The sequence below is a fragment of the Trichechus manatus genome, unplaced genomic scaffold, assembly GCF_000243295.1.
Source record: "Trichechus manatus latirostris isolate Lorelei unplaced genomic scaffold, TriManLat1.0 scaffold00025, whole genome shotgun sequence".
NCBI classification, from domain to species: Eukaryota; Metazoa; Chordata; class Mammalia; order Sirenia; family Trichechidae; genus Trichechus; species Trichechus manatus.
In genome coordinates this window covers 7,837,090-7,851,306 of record NW_004443961.1, presented here as the reverse complement: position 1 = coordinate 7,851,306, position 14,217 = coordinate 7,837,090, and the positions used below count along the sequence as shown (strand labels likewise).

The following is a 14,217-nucleotide window of genomic DNA, read 5'->3' as shown; positions in this document are numbered from 1 at the left end:
GTTCTTTGTCACTGATGTAAGAAATGGACAAGTCACTCCATATCCATAATTTGCCTTCAGTCTCAGTCTCTGGTCGGTGGAAGATTTAAGGATATATTCATATGTTGTTTTCCCTCTGAATTAACCTTTCTTTTTTCTGTCCATTCTTTTGCAGAGGTTACTACATAATAATTGTGCCTTTGAAGAAATCTCGTGGGAAATTTATCAAGCCCTGGGAGAGTCCGGATGAAATGGAGTTAGATGAGGTAACTGTGTCTTTGTTGACTGTGTCTTTCAGTAGTTATTTAATTTATTAAATATCCTCCTCCTCCCTCTGGAGGCGTTTTAGCATCTAATCCAGCTGCTGGCTTCCGCCTGGCTGGCTGGTCAGATGGCTCAGTGATGTCTGCAGTGTGTTAACCACGAGGAGCCTGACAAAGATCCTGTTGCTTTAATTAAAGAACATTAAGCTGCAATAAAGCTTACAACCTGTCTAATCTTGGTCGGCCTTAACATTTTGCCCCTTCCCCCTTGTAAAACATGTTGCAGAGGTATGAAAGCTGAAGTGACTTGTCAGCAAAGATTTAATCACCATTGATACGAATTCCAAGGTCCACTTCATCAGATGAGGGCTGCTGCGGCTGTTACAAACACTAAATTGGGATTTGCACCAGAGTTCAACGTTTGACCTACTGTGTGGGCTTTGCCACTTTCTCCCAGAATTCTGCTTGATCAGCAAAATGTGCCTCGTTCTTTATCCTTTAGGTTTTCAGAATCAAAAATGCATTTAACTTTAAGGGAAAACAAAACAAATCACAAAATTTTGAGCCAAACAAGAAATAAAGTACAAAGAATAGCATAAACACTAAATTGTATGATTTTAATTTCCAAAATCTTACAACAGTGGGTGTATTTTAATTTGTGTGTTCATTGGACGGCTGAGAAACTATTCATGTATTAGTTTCTTGTGTTTTTTTTTGGAAGTTAATGCATAGTATGAAGAACTGTACGTAGTTGTTTATACGACATGATGACGCATTGGTGGTTCAGTGGTAAAATTCTCACCTCAGTGTGGGAGACCGAGGTTCGATTCCCAGCCAGTGCACCTCATGCACAGTCTATCAGTGGAGGCTTGTGTGTTGCTTTGATACACAACATGTTTCAGCGGAGCTTCCAGACTAAAATAGACAAGGAAGAGAGGCCCAGTGATCTACTTCCAAAAATCAGCCAGTGAAAACCTTATGGATCACAATGGTCTGATCCACAGGTGGGCAGCATTTCATTCTGTTGTCCTTAGGGTCACCATGAGTCAGGGGTGACTAGATAGCAGCTAACAACGACATATCTAGATGCAAAAACTGTGATCCAGAAGTGTGTTAAGCCAGATCCCCAGACGGCCACAGCAAGGTAATGGCTGAGATTGACATTTTGAAATACAGAAGCTTCTGCTTCTTACCTTGATGCTCTTGCAAATCAGTTCATAAGGCAAATAACCAGCCCCCATTTGGGGAAATAGGAGATTTAATGTATTGGGTTATTTGACACTTCCTAGCACCGTTTGTTCTTTCTAGATATTTTCTCCACTTCAAATTAGTGCAGACTGGGGAGGAAGAGAGGAACCCCCCTAACGGCATTACAAGGAGATGACGTTTACTTCATTCATGCCTGTGTGAAGGAGACTTTGTGATCTGACAGATGAGAGCTGTTAGCTTCCTCAGGCAGACAGATGTCATCTCAAGGAGTACGGTTCATCACCCCCCACTTCATTTTATCTGAGTTAAATTTCATCACACGAAGAAGGGGGAGATGAGTTCAAGGTTAGGCTTGTGCTTCTGTGTCTCTGCTTTGTGACATTGGAGGGGAGGGAGTGTAAAATATCCCAGACACCACTCTAATCATGCCAAATAATTTAGGTACATTAAAGTTTTTTTTCTGTTGATAATAAAAGAACAAAATCATCATTCTGTAATACTGGAGGATACAAGATGATTAGCTAGCCTTTTACAAGTGCTTTGAAGTAGGCAATTATTTTACTTGTAACTAATGAGTTGAAAGGTCCCTGGGTGGTGAAAACAGTTTGCACTTTACTACTAACCTAAAGGTTGGCTCTTTATATCCACCCAGCAGTGCCATGGAAGAAAGGCCTGGCAATCTGCTTCTGTAAAGATTATAGCCAAAAAAATCCCTGTGGAGCACAGTTCTACTCTGTAACACATGGGGGTTTCCATGAGTTGGAATTGACTTGATGTCAGTGGATTTGGTATTGGTAACTAATTAGTTAACTCCTGAACTAGTCTTTGTTATCTTAAACCATTCTCAGCTGATGAACAGAACTGTCACTGTCCCATTTTAGCTGCAATTGGAATTTGAATGCAAAAGCTACTTGTGAAATCTATGTATCTTTCTAAATATTAAAAAAAAAAAAATTACGGCATTGAATCCAAGCCAAAAATGACATCAAGTGCCTTTGAATAATAAGCTTTCCTTAGAAATAGAGCCATTTGATGTCAAGTAATAGGAAGCTGATTCACTTTTACAGCCAGATTTTAACCTTCAAAATACAGCAACGCTAATGGATTAAGGTATAGGGCTATATGACACTGAACTTGCTTGCAATTAAATTCTGTGGGTCTGTGCCATTGATGGAGCCCTGGTGGTATAGTGGTTAAGAGCTCGGCTGTTAACCAAAAGGTTGGCAGTTTGAATCCACTAGCCCCACCTTGGATACCCTATGGGGCAGTTCTGTTCTGTGCTATAGAGTCGCTATGAGTCGGAATCAACTTGACAGCAGTGGATTTAGGTTTTTTTGGTGCTGTTGATCCCATAAGAGGGCCATTTTAATCTTCCCACAAGTTGTGGTTCATTAATCTGTATAATAGTTTGATAAAGAACATTTATTAATTCAAAAATTTGGGGTCAGGATGGGTTGTTTCCCACTTTTCTTACTGATATAATTGAGACCACATTGTAGAATTAATGGTGGAAGAAATAAGATATGTATTGACTGGAAAACGAAAATTATTTCTGATAAAGAACTAAAGCCCTTGATATATCTTCTAGACTTACCTCCAGCACATCTTCTAACTATTGTGGAGGGGAACAAAGAAGAGTAGGCCACGCCCTTCCTTCATGCTTACTCATCCAGTTTCTGATCCCTCCACACAGGCCTTTTTTTTTTTTTTTGCTTCCATGGATAATAAAAGCATTGCAGTAATTTTATCTATAGCTTGGCATTGCCGGGTTTGACAAAGCCGTGTTCCTCTCTTAAATGTATTTGACCAAATGATTTTTTTTTTTAAAGGCCTATAATTCAAATTGTTAGAACCATGTCATCGAATAGAGTAGGGGCCTAAGGGGATTTCCGCATGTATGCCTCTCATCGAGGCCCATAAAAAATGGAAAGAGGCCTTCTAAACAGTTACTCTCAAAATTATATTCTGAACTCATTCATTCTTTGTCTGGGAATACTCTTCACATGATAAATTCATAGACTGCTTTTGTCAAGATCAGAATGGGAAGAGTGGACATTGTTAGTCAAAACGAATTTTGGGCAAAATGACTCGTAAAATGTTAGTTATATTTAATTCAGGACAGGTCTTGCAGTATATCCGGAGCTTTTCATTGCATTGTACTTCAAAGGCTTGCCTTAAAATAATGAAGTCATTTGTGGCTGTAACTTCAGCATACTGGCTAACTTTGGTGTCATCTGAGCACCTGTGAACTACTTATATATCACACAGGAAGTGTCCTGCAGTGGTTAGAACAACCTAAAGGGTCAAGGTTGATGTTCCAGTTTTGACCTTAATGAATAACTGCTTTGGATCCAAGGAGCACCAAGCAACTCAATTATCTTATTCTAAAATACTTCCTCTAAGTCTTTTAAAGAACCTAGCAAGGTACTTGTGGGAATGACAATGATATGGATAAGTTATGACAGTAGCCAACATCTGAAATATGAATGAAATCAAGGGAGGGTTGATCAGTGAAGTAGAAGAGGAGACACAGCCACATAAACAGTTGATGGTAGATGTTTTTAATTAGCCAAGTCCAATAAGCTGTTCAGCGCGTCTGCAGTACCCTTGTCCTTCTCAAAGCAGTGGGCTGCCATCATTTACTGCATGTTAACACTAACCTTTGTAGTGACTTTTCAAGTATAACATTCCTTTGAATTTTTGGATCAGGATTTTTTTTTTTTTAATTAGCATGTTAAGCGAATCCAAGAAAAAGAAATGCCAGCATGAATTCATCTGTGCTAACAAAAGCAGATGCACAAAAAATACGTATGGCTGAGGTCCCTGACTGGCACAAACAGTTTGTTCTCAACAGCTAACCTAACGGCTGGCAATTTGAAACCATCCAGTGGCACCTTGGAAGAAAGGCCTGACGATCTGCATCCATAAAGATCACAGCCAAGAAAACCCTATGTAGCAGTTCTACTCTTGAACTCATGGGGTTGCCATGAGTCAGAATTGACTCACAGGCTGTGTTTTTTGTTTTGCTTTTTGTTTTGTTTTTTTAATAGTACAGACTGAGTCAAAACAACTTAGATTATCACAGCTTAAATGTCTCATTTGTATTTTCTTGATATTATGCAGTCATTAAGTAAACAAAAATATGGTTGAAAAACTACCCTACATGTAATTTCATTTTGTTTCACAACTTGAGTCCAATCATATACGGCCACTTTCTATTGTACGTCCTTATCTATAAGGTAAGGATAATAATAGTAGCCTAACCAATGCATGTTTAAGCAGCCTAGAACAGTGCCTACGTGTGGTAAGTGCTTAATTCATAACTATTAATGATTATTATTATCATAATTTATCATTATAATAATTTTTGTTATTAATACAAGTAGACCTAATTTGACAAGGATAGTGCTAAGCATCTAGCTTTGCTTTATTACTGGCCAATTAAACCAAAACCAGACCCATTGCTGTAGAGTCAATTACAACCCATAGCGACCCTATAGGACAGCATAGAAATGCCCCATAGGATTTCCAAAGAGCGGCTGGTGGATTTGAACTGCTGACCTTTTGGTTAGCAGCCAAGCTCTTAACCACGGTGCCACCTGCATAATTAATCATCCTATCTTAATTCATCATCATATGGACCAAATGTGCTAAACAGGTGATGCCAATGACCGTCTCACCTGGCAAGATAATTCAGCCTCTCCAGAGAACTAGATTCCGGAAGAAGTTGTGTCCATAATAAAATGTGAGGCACCCCCACTCCAAGTGGCTACTTAAGGAGCCTCGTCAAGCCAAAAGTTGTTAAATGAGTGGCAATATCTACTTAATATATGTAAATTAAAATTATTTATTGAATTCTGTTTCTCCTGATTTGAGAGAATCTGCATCATATAAATTATCTTATTACTAAGAACAATCTAAAATGCTACTGACCTCTCTAAAATTTAGTCATATTTGAAAGTTGAGATGGCTCTATCTGAGGTTGTACTTGTTCTATAAATCTCCCTACATGACAGGCTTTTATGAATCAAGCTGACTTTTCCTGGGGTGAGTTTTAAGGCACCATTGCCCTTTGGGAGGATTTCATTAGTGTGGACAAGGATGTGAGCTACTAATAAGGGATCTAATAGCCCTGTGTTTATAGCCCGGCCCTTGGTGTATCAGTCCAGTGTCTTATGTTAACAGGAAGGCAAGCATTAGAATTATCAAGGGAACTGAAATTTAGTGATGTTGACATGCTACATGACATGTGGACAAACTGTGTTTGGGTTGTTCCCAGGCCTGAATTAATTTCTCCCATTAAACTGCCAATAATTTGGGTTATTGTTGTTTACAGTTCTCTTTCTGTTTCCCACATTCTTCCTTAAGCTGCTTAAGGAGATATCTAGGAAACGCAGAAGCATCCGTTATGGGAGAGAAGCTGAATTAAAGCCATATATTGCTGCTCACTTTGACGTCCTTCCCACTGAGTTCACCCTGGGGGACGACAAACATTATGGTGGATTTACAAACAAGCAACTCCAAAGTGGTCAAGAATATGTCTTCTTTGTGTTAGCCGTGATGGAGCACACAGAGTCTGTAAGTTAATTACCATGGCATCTGCTTGCGGTATTCTTTTACATTTTCACCAATCCATCCTAATTATTTCTCATGAGCTGTCATTATCTTCAATGTAATAACAGGCTGCCAGCTCTTTGAAAATGGTTGAGTATATTGCTTGAGATTGCATTACAAACAAGACTGTGTCTATGATGACAGGGAATTTATGTGGACTTCAAATTGATGGGTCATATTTCTGGAGACTTTTGATATATCACACATGTCTATTGTAGGGTGATAGCTGTCAGTGCTTGCAATCTCCTTCCTCATTTTTGTTGAATGACCTTTTTAATCTTAAAAGAGCCCTGGTGGCATAGTGGTTAAGCACTCAGCTGCTAACCAAATGATTAGCAGTTTGAACCCACCTAGCGGCTCCGTGGTAGAAAGACAAGGTGTAGCAATCTGCTCCTATAAAGATTCCAGAGGAAAAAAAAAAAAAACACAAACCCACTGTTGTCGAGTTGATTCAACACATAGTGACCCTATAGGACCCCGTAGGGTTTCCAAGGCTGTAAATCTTTACGGAAGCACACTGCCACATTGTTCTCCTTTGGAGCAGCTAGTGTGTTTGAACCGATGACCTTTTGGTGAGTAGCCAAGCACTTAACCACTGTACCACTAGGACTCCTATCCATAAAGATTACAGCCTAGGAAACCCTATGGGGCAGTTCTACTCTGTCCTATAGGGCCACTATGAGTAGAAAATCAACTTGACTGTACCTAGCAACAACATTCTTCTTGTGTAATAGCTGATAGACATTAGCTCATGTGATAACAATGGGAACTAACAAGCTCTAAAATTCAACATAGTATATATTCAACATACTGAATCTGAAGGTATTTTCTTCTCCTGTAACTGCCATTGAGACCTCATTGATGTCTCCCCAGGTTCATGGGGAGGGTCTGTCTAGGACGCAGCAAGCAGAGGCAGCTTCTGTAATTGCAGCATTTAATAGTGACTTTATCAGTGAAGAGCTAAGAAAGTTAGAAAATAATTCAATAAAATGGAGAATTCCTAAGGTATTCTTAGGAATAATAATGAGTTGTCTTCTTTTATGTAATTCATCTTGCTCTTGTGTCATTTTATGCTTGATTTGCTTTAAATGTTTAAAATGAAGAGAGAGAGAAAATTGTTGGGGGCGGGTAGGGGTTGGATTTTGAAGTAGCCATCTACATTAACAATAATATACACATTTCAAACTGTATCTTTCTAATCGGGACATAAATCTGACAGACAAGGCAGCTCAGCCCAGCCAGTCTTCCCCGTATGTAAGAAGCCCACTGTTAGCAAAGGTTGCTCCACATCAGGTGTTAGGTTGTACAGGGGGGCTTCTCATCAAATGACGGAAGGATTTCCCCTGTGGAAAATCAAAACACAAAGGCAGCCTTTCTGGCAGGTTTACCTCCGCGCACAGAATGTCGTTAGAAAACAGTGACGGGCTTCCTGGAATTTTTAATGCACGAATATGCTTTCTCTTTCTAGTTGAAGGTTTTAAAGCAGAACATCAAGGGAATGGAATGTTGGATATCATCTGTCTTTTTTTTTTAATGACTTTTAGATATTTGAGAGGAATTTTCTTTAAATAGCTCTAGGAACAATTTGAAAAGCACTTTTAGAGCCTTGAGGTAGATCAGAGAATCCAGCAAAGAAGAGAAGTCGTATCAGATCCAGGCTGACTGTAACACCACTGGGGAGACTCTCGTTTCTAATCCCTCCCAAACGTTCCCTCCAGAATGTCTATGTGTCCCCACTGATGAAGAATCTACCTCTTAGTATATCATCACACTGGTTCACTGATTTTCTAATTAGGATTATTTTTCCCCAAATAATGTGATCTAAATTGCCCATTTTCTCCATCATCTTTCTCCACATTGCTGTCAAAGCTAATAACATTTATGTTTCATAAATGTTTTCGGTCCAGCATGTATGTTATAGAAGATGCTTGGTCCAACCAGTGTAATGCAAACAGTGATAAAGTCCTTTTGTAAGCCTCAAATACTCATGACTGATTGTTAAATAAAGTGCCCCACCTCTCCAAGGGTGAACTGATAATTTGCATAGAGACAATATCACCCCCATCCCCACACACATCCCAAAGAAGAGCTTTTCCCATCCCGTTGCCTCATATTAAGAATATCAGAAGGCCGGTTTAGAATGACCTATGGTTTAATCTTTTCTAGTCTCTCCACACGCTGAACAAATTCCACTTTTTATGAGGCTGGTATCATTTTTATGGCTTTGTTTTCTTTTCATTTTCATCTCTGTTTCCTGATTTGGGATGGAAATGGAAATATCTATGTGCTTTGGGAAAAGCTGTGCTTAGATTTCCATCTTGGCTGACCAAGATTATTATCTCAAAGTCCCTTGGTAAAGAATTTTAAATCAGAAAGTTTTGCTTACTTTCTGTCCGCTGAACAATTTGAATGTGACCTACAAGCTGGAAGGGGAAAGTAGGAACCAAAACAAACAATTATATAAAGAATAATATTCTCAAATATATAGTCAGCTTGCCAAGTCCTTTGTGTAAATCCTTATACCATACGTATTTTTTTTCTTTTTTTTTTTAAACTGTTTCTGAGAAGGTTGGAAATATACTGAGTTTCCATCTTCTTTTGATGCATATGAAAGTCTCAACATCTAGTTAATCTCTTTCCTGGACATACTGAAGAAAATAAGAATGGTCAAGCTTTTCTCTGTGGACCCGGCTTCCCCTATCATTTGCTTTTCCAATGGAAGGAAGGATGGTAGACCAGCTATCAGTGAAGGCTATGTTCTCCAGATTGGGCATTGAGCTTTTGTATTTAAATTCAGGAAATATTCCCTAAACTTTTTTTTTTAATGCAGATTTTTAAAAAATTAAATATATTCACTGATCATGAAAAATGAGCCTATTCCCTCATGTCTTGATCATCTTAGCCATTTGAAAAGATGAACAATTTATTATATTCAACAAATATTTGCTGAGAATCCACTAAGTACAAAATTCTGTGCTTCCTGCTTTAAACATACAATGCCATGTAGAATATAAGCCCATACCTTCCAGGAATGTATAGTCTCATTAAAGAAAATAAGGCATATGCACAAATTAAAAAAAAAAAAAAAAGAATTGCTGAATGCCATTTAAAAAAGGAATAAAGGACTATTTGAAAATGTTGAATTTATTATTTTACCTATGTTTTCTAGAAAGCCATTATTTTATAACTAAAATAGACTCTCTTTTTCCTCAGAAGATGTATGCAACCAGCCCCTACTCTGACCCTGTAGTGTCCATGGATCTGGATCCACAGCCAATCACAGATGAGGAAGAAGGCTTGATCTGGGTTGTAGGTCCTGTCCTTGCAGTGGTCTTTATCATCTGCATTGTCATAGCTATTCTCCTTTATAAAAGGTAGGTTTGCCCAATATTTCTATTGCAGCCTGCTCCACTTTTGGAGACTTAGTTATTATTCTGTGTTCATGACATGGTTGATTATAGTAGAAATGCTTTAGTGCCACCCCAATACATTTTGGAAACAAGTTTCCATTCTAGCTAGAAACTTGATGTAAAGACTGTGCTGTTTAAAATCTCATGCAGCGTGTGGTATGTACAGATTCTGTTGTCCAGCGTGCAGGGATCCCACCTGCTTTATGCAGTCTGAGCATTTTGCATGTGAATTGAGACATAAGTAAGTCCACAGCAGGCAGTTCCTGTACATGCTTGCATTTGATTGTTTTTGATGATTAATTGCTTAATTTCAACAGGATGTTTGCAACACTGACAAATTTGCCCATTTGTGTCCATAAGTTGAACATGCACATGTGCTGAGATTTTTTCCCTGTTACTATTTCTCAGAAATTATCAAAAGTAGCTAAAAATGGAGGATTAAATAAGGGGAAAAAAGAGAGAGAGAAGGAGAATGAACTCTCTTCTTCCTCATTTACTTCTCACCCTTATTCTACATCTTCAATAGTTAGTTCTCGTTTTTGTCCAAGAGAGGATGGAAGGTACAATTTTCCTTTGTAAAAAAAATACAACCTCGATCTTTGTAGTGCCAAGTGCAAAGAATTTGTATCTACCCAGTCTTTTCTGATTTTCCATTCTTTTCAATCTATCTCTGCCTCCGTTATATATAAGCAAAGTTTTATTTCCTAGTTCACTGCCCAGTCAGTTGGGTAGAAGACATTAGTCATTCTTTTGTCCCCTAAATACTTTATGACTTAAATATATTATTATGAAATTATATAGATATAAATTTATAAAACATTTTTAAATCTTTTAAATGACTAAATCCTGTAAATTCTGAGTTATCTCCCTTTAAGTCAACTTCCTTTATTCTAATGAAATTTTATTTCCATAAAACTTTAATCCCTGTGTTACCATTTTCCATTGTAGTGTGGTGTCTCTCAGCATGCTGATGTAAAGATGATCTTTTCTCTTTACCATGGAGCTTCTCCCCATCTCTCTCTTTCTCTGTCTCTCTCTCTGTCTCTCCCCATAACCTTGGACTTCAAAATCAAATGAAATATCTTCACTGGATTCTGATTCAGTGCTTAATCTTATAATCTGATTTCCATTATTTCTCTTTCCTACCCATATAGCTTCTCCATTGGGTTTATGTTATTTCTGCCCCGGTCCTCTTATCTTGACTCTTAAAAAAATATCCTTCAAATACTTTCCTGTTGAAAAACTTTTTCCTATACGGCCGCGTTCCGTTTATTCCAGTGTGAAGAATGGATTGAGAAAAAAGACAAACTAAAGAAAGTTCATAACCATAACCCATTAAATTACCTCTTTTAGAACTAGAAAGGATGAAAGAAATATCCATTATTTTTTTCCCGATGACCACCATCCCTCAATTAGCCATGCCATAAAAGAGCTGAAAAAGCAAGTGGTTGAAGGCCAAAACCTCCTTTTAGATGATGAATCTTCCCACCCCACTCCCTTATCTGAGTGCATCCTGAGGAGCCCATTGTATTATATTGCCTCTCTCTTGTGTACCAGGTAAGGGCAGGAAGCACTGAGAACCCGCACCCCAGAACAATAATAGATCCTGTTTGAGTCCAGGCAGGGGCTAGTGCCCTTTGCAGTTCTTATCTGTATTTATCACCAGAATATTATATAATTATAAAAAAGCAAAGGTAGAATTCTAAATGTTTTCTGGGAGATACTTATTCAAGTGGTCCTACCTTTCTGCGGGTGTCAGATCAGAAAACAAGTGCTTGCTGACAGTTCATTTCTAGAACATGTCACGTGACATTCCGTGATTATTCAGAGTGGACAAGTTGTGTTTCATTTGGATGTATCTGGCTACCATCGATGTATGCCACTTAACACAGAAGAGCTCAGCATCTATGAGTCAGTTATGTAAACGGGAAGAAGTAGGATTATAGCGTTAATAATTTCTTAAAGATTTATTATGGTTTTCCTTTCTTTATATGCCTGTGCTGGAAAACAACACCCACTCAGTTATCATTTTGCCTAAAGCTTCAAAAAGAGGCATCGTATTTGAAGATTTTATGAGCTGTTAAAAGAGAGTCTCATTTTAGTGTGTGCGTCTGTATCGTCTAATGCAATTGTTGGAAAATGCACACATCCTCGCATGCTCAGTATATTTAGCTAGCCATCTGAAGGCCCATGAAGTGTTTCTGAAATAGAAATGCTTGCTTCAGCAGTAAAGAACATTCCTGACTTGAAATTCAAGTAGACTCAACAATGTCCTTCTTGATTATCATGAGGCGGTTCAAGAGAAAATCTTCTGTAGTCAATGAATAGTGGCTTTTAGAGCTTGGATTCTGAACAAAGTTAATTATATAATAAATACTTGATCCTTCTTTTTAGGTGCTTCTTGGTTTATACCCAAGTCATTGGCTCAGAATTGGATTTTTCATAATTATCAGTATTATTATTTTACTTCCTGTAGGCAAGTAATATTTTAAGAAGAGAATGAGTTTAAAATGTCATGTATTCACATTTTCTTAGTAATCCCCTCTGTCATTTGCACCAACTTACAAGACACTTGAGTTAGGAGAATGATCTGTAGCTACAGAAATATATTTCATCCACGTAAAGAAGTATATTTTACCCACGTGTCTGAAGAGACCTTGAAACTTATTCCTATTAATTATATTAACATGGAAGTGGTACACTCTTTTATCTGGCATTCTGTTCATTTAACTTTGTTTTAACCCAGTCATTTGTACACCTCTAATACATTAATAATCAATAATTAAATGATATCACCGAGGCTTTGTAGAGCTCTAAAATACGTTCTGAATCATCAGAAAAAATAAATTATATTTGGTAGGTCTTCAGTGTTATAAATTATCTGGCTCTATGATTTTTGAAATTTTGTACTCTAAATGTGATATGTGCAATGATTTAAAAATTGAAATTGACAGAGATGAGATGGTAGCGAGACTTAGAAAAAACTGAACAAGGAGTCAGGAAACCTGAGTTCAAGTCCCATTCTGGGACCAGCAGGATATATGGGGTAGCAAGTCATGGCACCCCTCTGGGCCTCAGTTTCCTCATTCATAAAATTAGGAGGTAGATTAGATAATTAAATATTTTAAATAATAATATTCTGGAATCTTAGAATATCAAAAATCAGTTAAGAGAGTGAGTACTATATGTTTGCCTTCCTGTGTTTTGTTTTGCTTTGTTTTAAATATGGCTCCTGGCCGCCCTTCATCAGATCCCACTAAATAATAATAATAATAATAATCCACAAAGCATTTTCCTGTTCTTAGATATTCTTCTATTCTGTACACCTGTTACATACGTAAGGCTTTTCAGTCTCTAGTTCTAGAACCGTCCAGGAATTATTTATATAGAAAGTAAATATTTAAAAATAAAATGTTAACCTGACTGTTTGGAAAAGCTTTACAAGATGGATGAGAAATATTTACTACACACTATGGAAATAAAGAAAACGTGGATTAGGAGATCAGAGAGGTCTCAGGCACAGCCTAGACAAAATTCACATCCTTGGATGGTAGTAGTTAAACCTGAGTGGATATTGTAGAGAGAGTAGATAATCCTATCCCTAACCCAAGGGTTATGGGTAAAGAACATAAGGTAGATGTGACTAAAACAAGTTTGCCATCAAGTCCATTCTGACTCATGGTGCCCCATGTGTGTCAGAGTAGGACTGTGCCCCATAGGGTTTTCAATGGCTGATTCTTCAGAAGTAGATCACCAGGCCTTTCTTCCAAAGAACTTCTAGGTGGACTTGAGCCTCCAACCTTTTGGTTAGCAGCTGAGCGCTTAACTGTTTGCATCACCCAGGAACCCTGACTAAAACATAGGCGTCAAGTTTTCCCAACTCTGACCCTGGCTGTCTGCAGACTTTGCCCCTGTATTCTTCTTTTTTTATATCAACCCTACATGTATCTCCAAGCTGTCAGCAAAATATTTTGATGATGCTTGAAGAAATGTGCAGCCACCCCAGCCACAGTGGCCAATGCCGTTTCTGCCTTCTGGCCTTGGAGTATGCCCCTCACTAAGCCCACAGTGCCTTCCTGTCCCTCCTCTGTCATTCCTCCTGGCCTGGCTAACTGTAACTCTCCCTTTAGAAGTTAAGGTAAGATGCCACCTGCTAAAGAAAGCCTTTCTTGATGCCTCCTCCTTCTCCCCGTCTCTCTACCAGCCCAGGCTGCCTTGTCATTGTTATTAGCTGCCATTGAGCCAGCCCCCAACTCATAGGAACGCAACAAACAGACTGTTGTGATCCATAGGGTTTTCACTGATATTTGGAAGTAGATGGTCAGGCTTTTCCTCCTAGTCTGTCTTAGTCTGGAAGCTCTGCTAAAAAAACCTGTTAAGCACCACAGCAACACGCAAGTCTCCACTGAGAGACAAATAGTGGCTGTGCGTGAGGTGCCCTGATTGGGAAGTGAACCCGGATCTCCCACATGGAAGGCACGAATTCAGCCCCTGAACTACCACTGCCCTCCCAGCCTGCCTTAGTGTCTCCTTTTCTATGCTCTCGAAGCACTTTCTACTTACCGATATTATAGAACGGTGATTGCTCATTTTCTTGCCTTTCTCTCTCTGCTGAACTGTAGATCAAGGCCTTTGTCTTATTTCTCATTGTGCCCTCTGTGCCTAGTAGAGTGCCTGGCACAGATGGGTACGGAGTAATTGAATGAAAACAAGTCAAATAGTATTAAACAAACCTGATTACC

At 38.5% G+C, this 14,217-nt stretch overlaps 1 protein-coding gene across 6 annotated transcripts in view; it reads left to right on the top strand.

The window, feature by feature from the left end:
- The window catches only part of PTPRD (protein tyrosine phosphatase receptor type D), a 473,666-nt gene that overhangs the window by 312,033 nt on the left and 147,416 nt on the right, over window positions 1-14,217 (top strand). For all 6 annotated transcript variants that reach the window (XM_004373491.2, XM_004373489.2, XM_004373492.2 and 3 more), the window contains 3 exons: window positions 155-245; window positions 5,820-6,029; window positions 9,279-9,439. In XM_004373491.2, coding sequence (XP_004373548.1) covers window positions 155-245; window positions 5,820-6,029; window positions 9,279-9,439 — 462 coding nt within the window. The remainder of the gene's footprint in view (window positions 1-154; window positions 246-5,819; window positions 6,030-9,278; window positions 9,440-14,217) is intronic.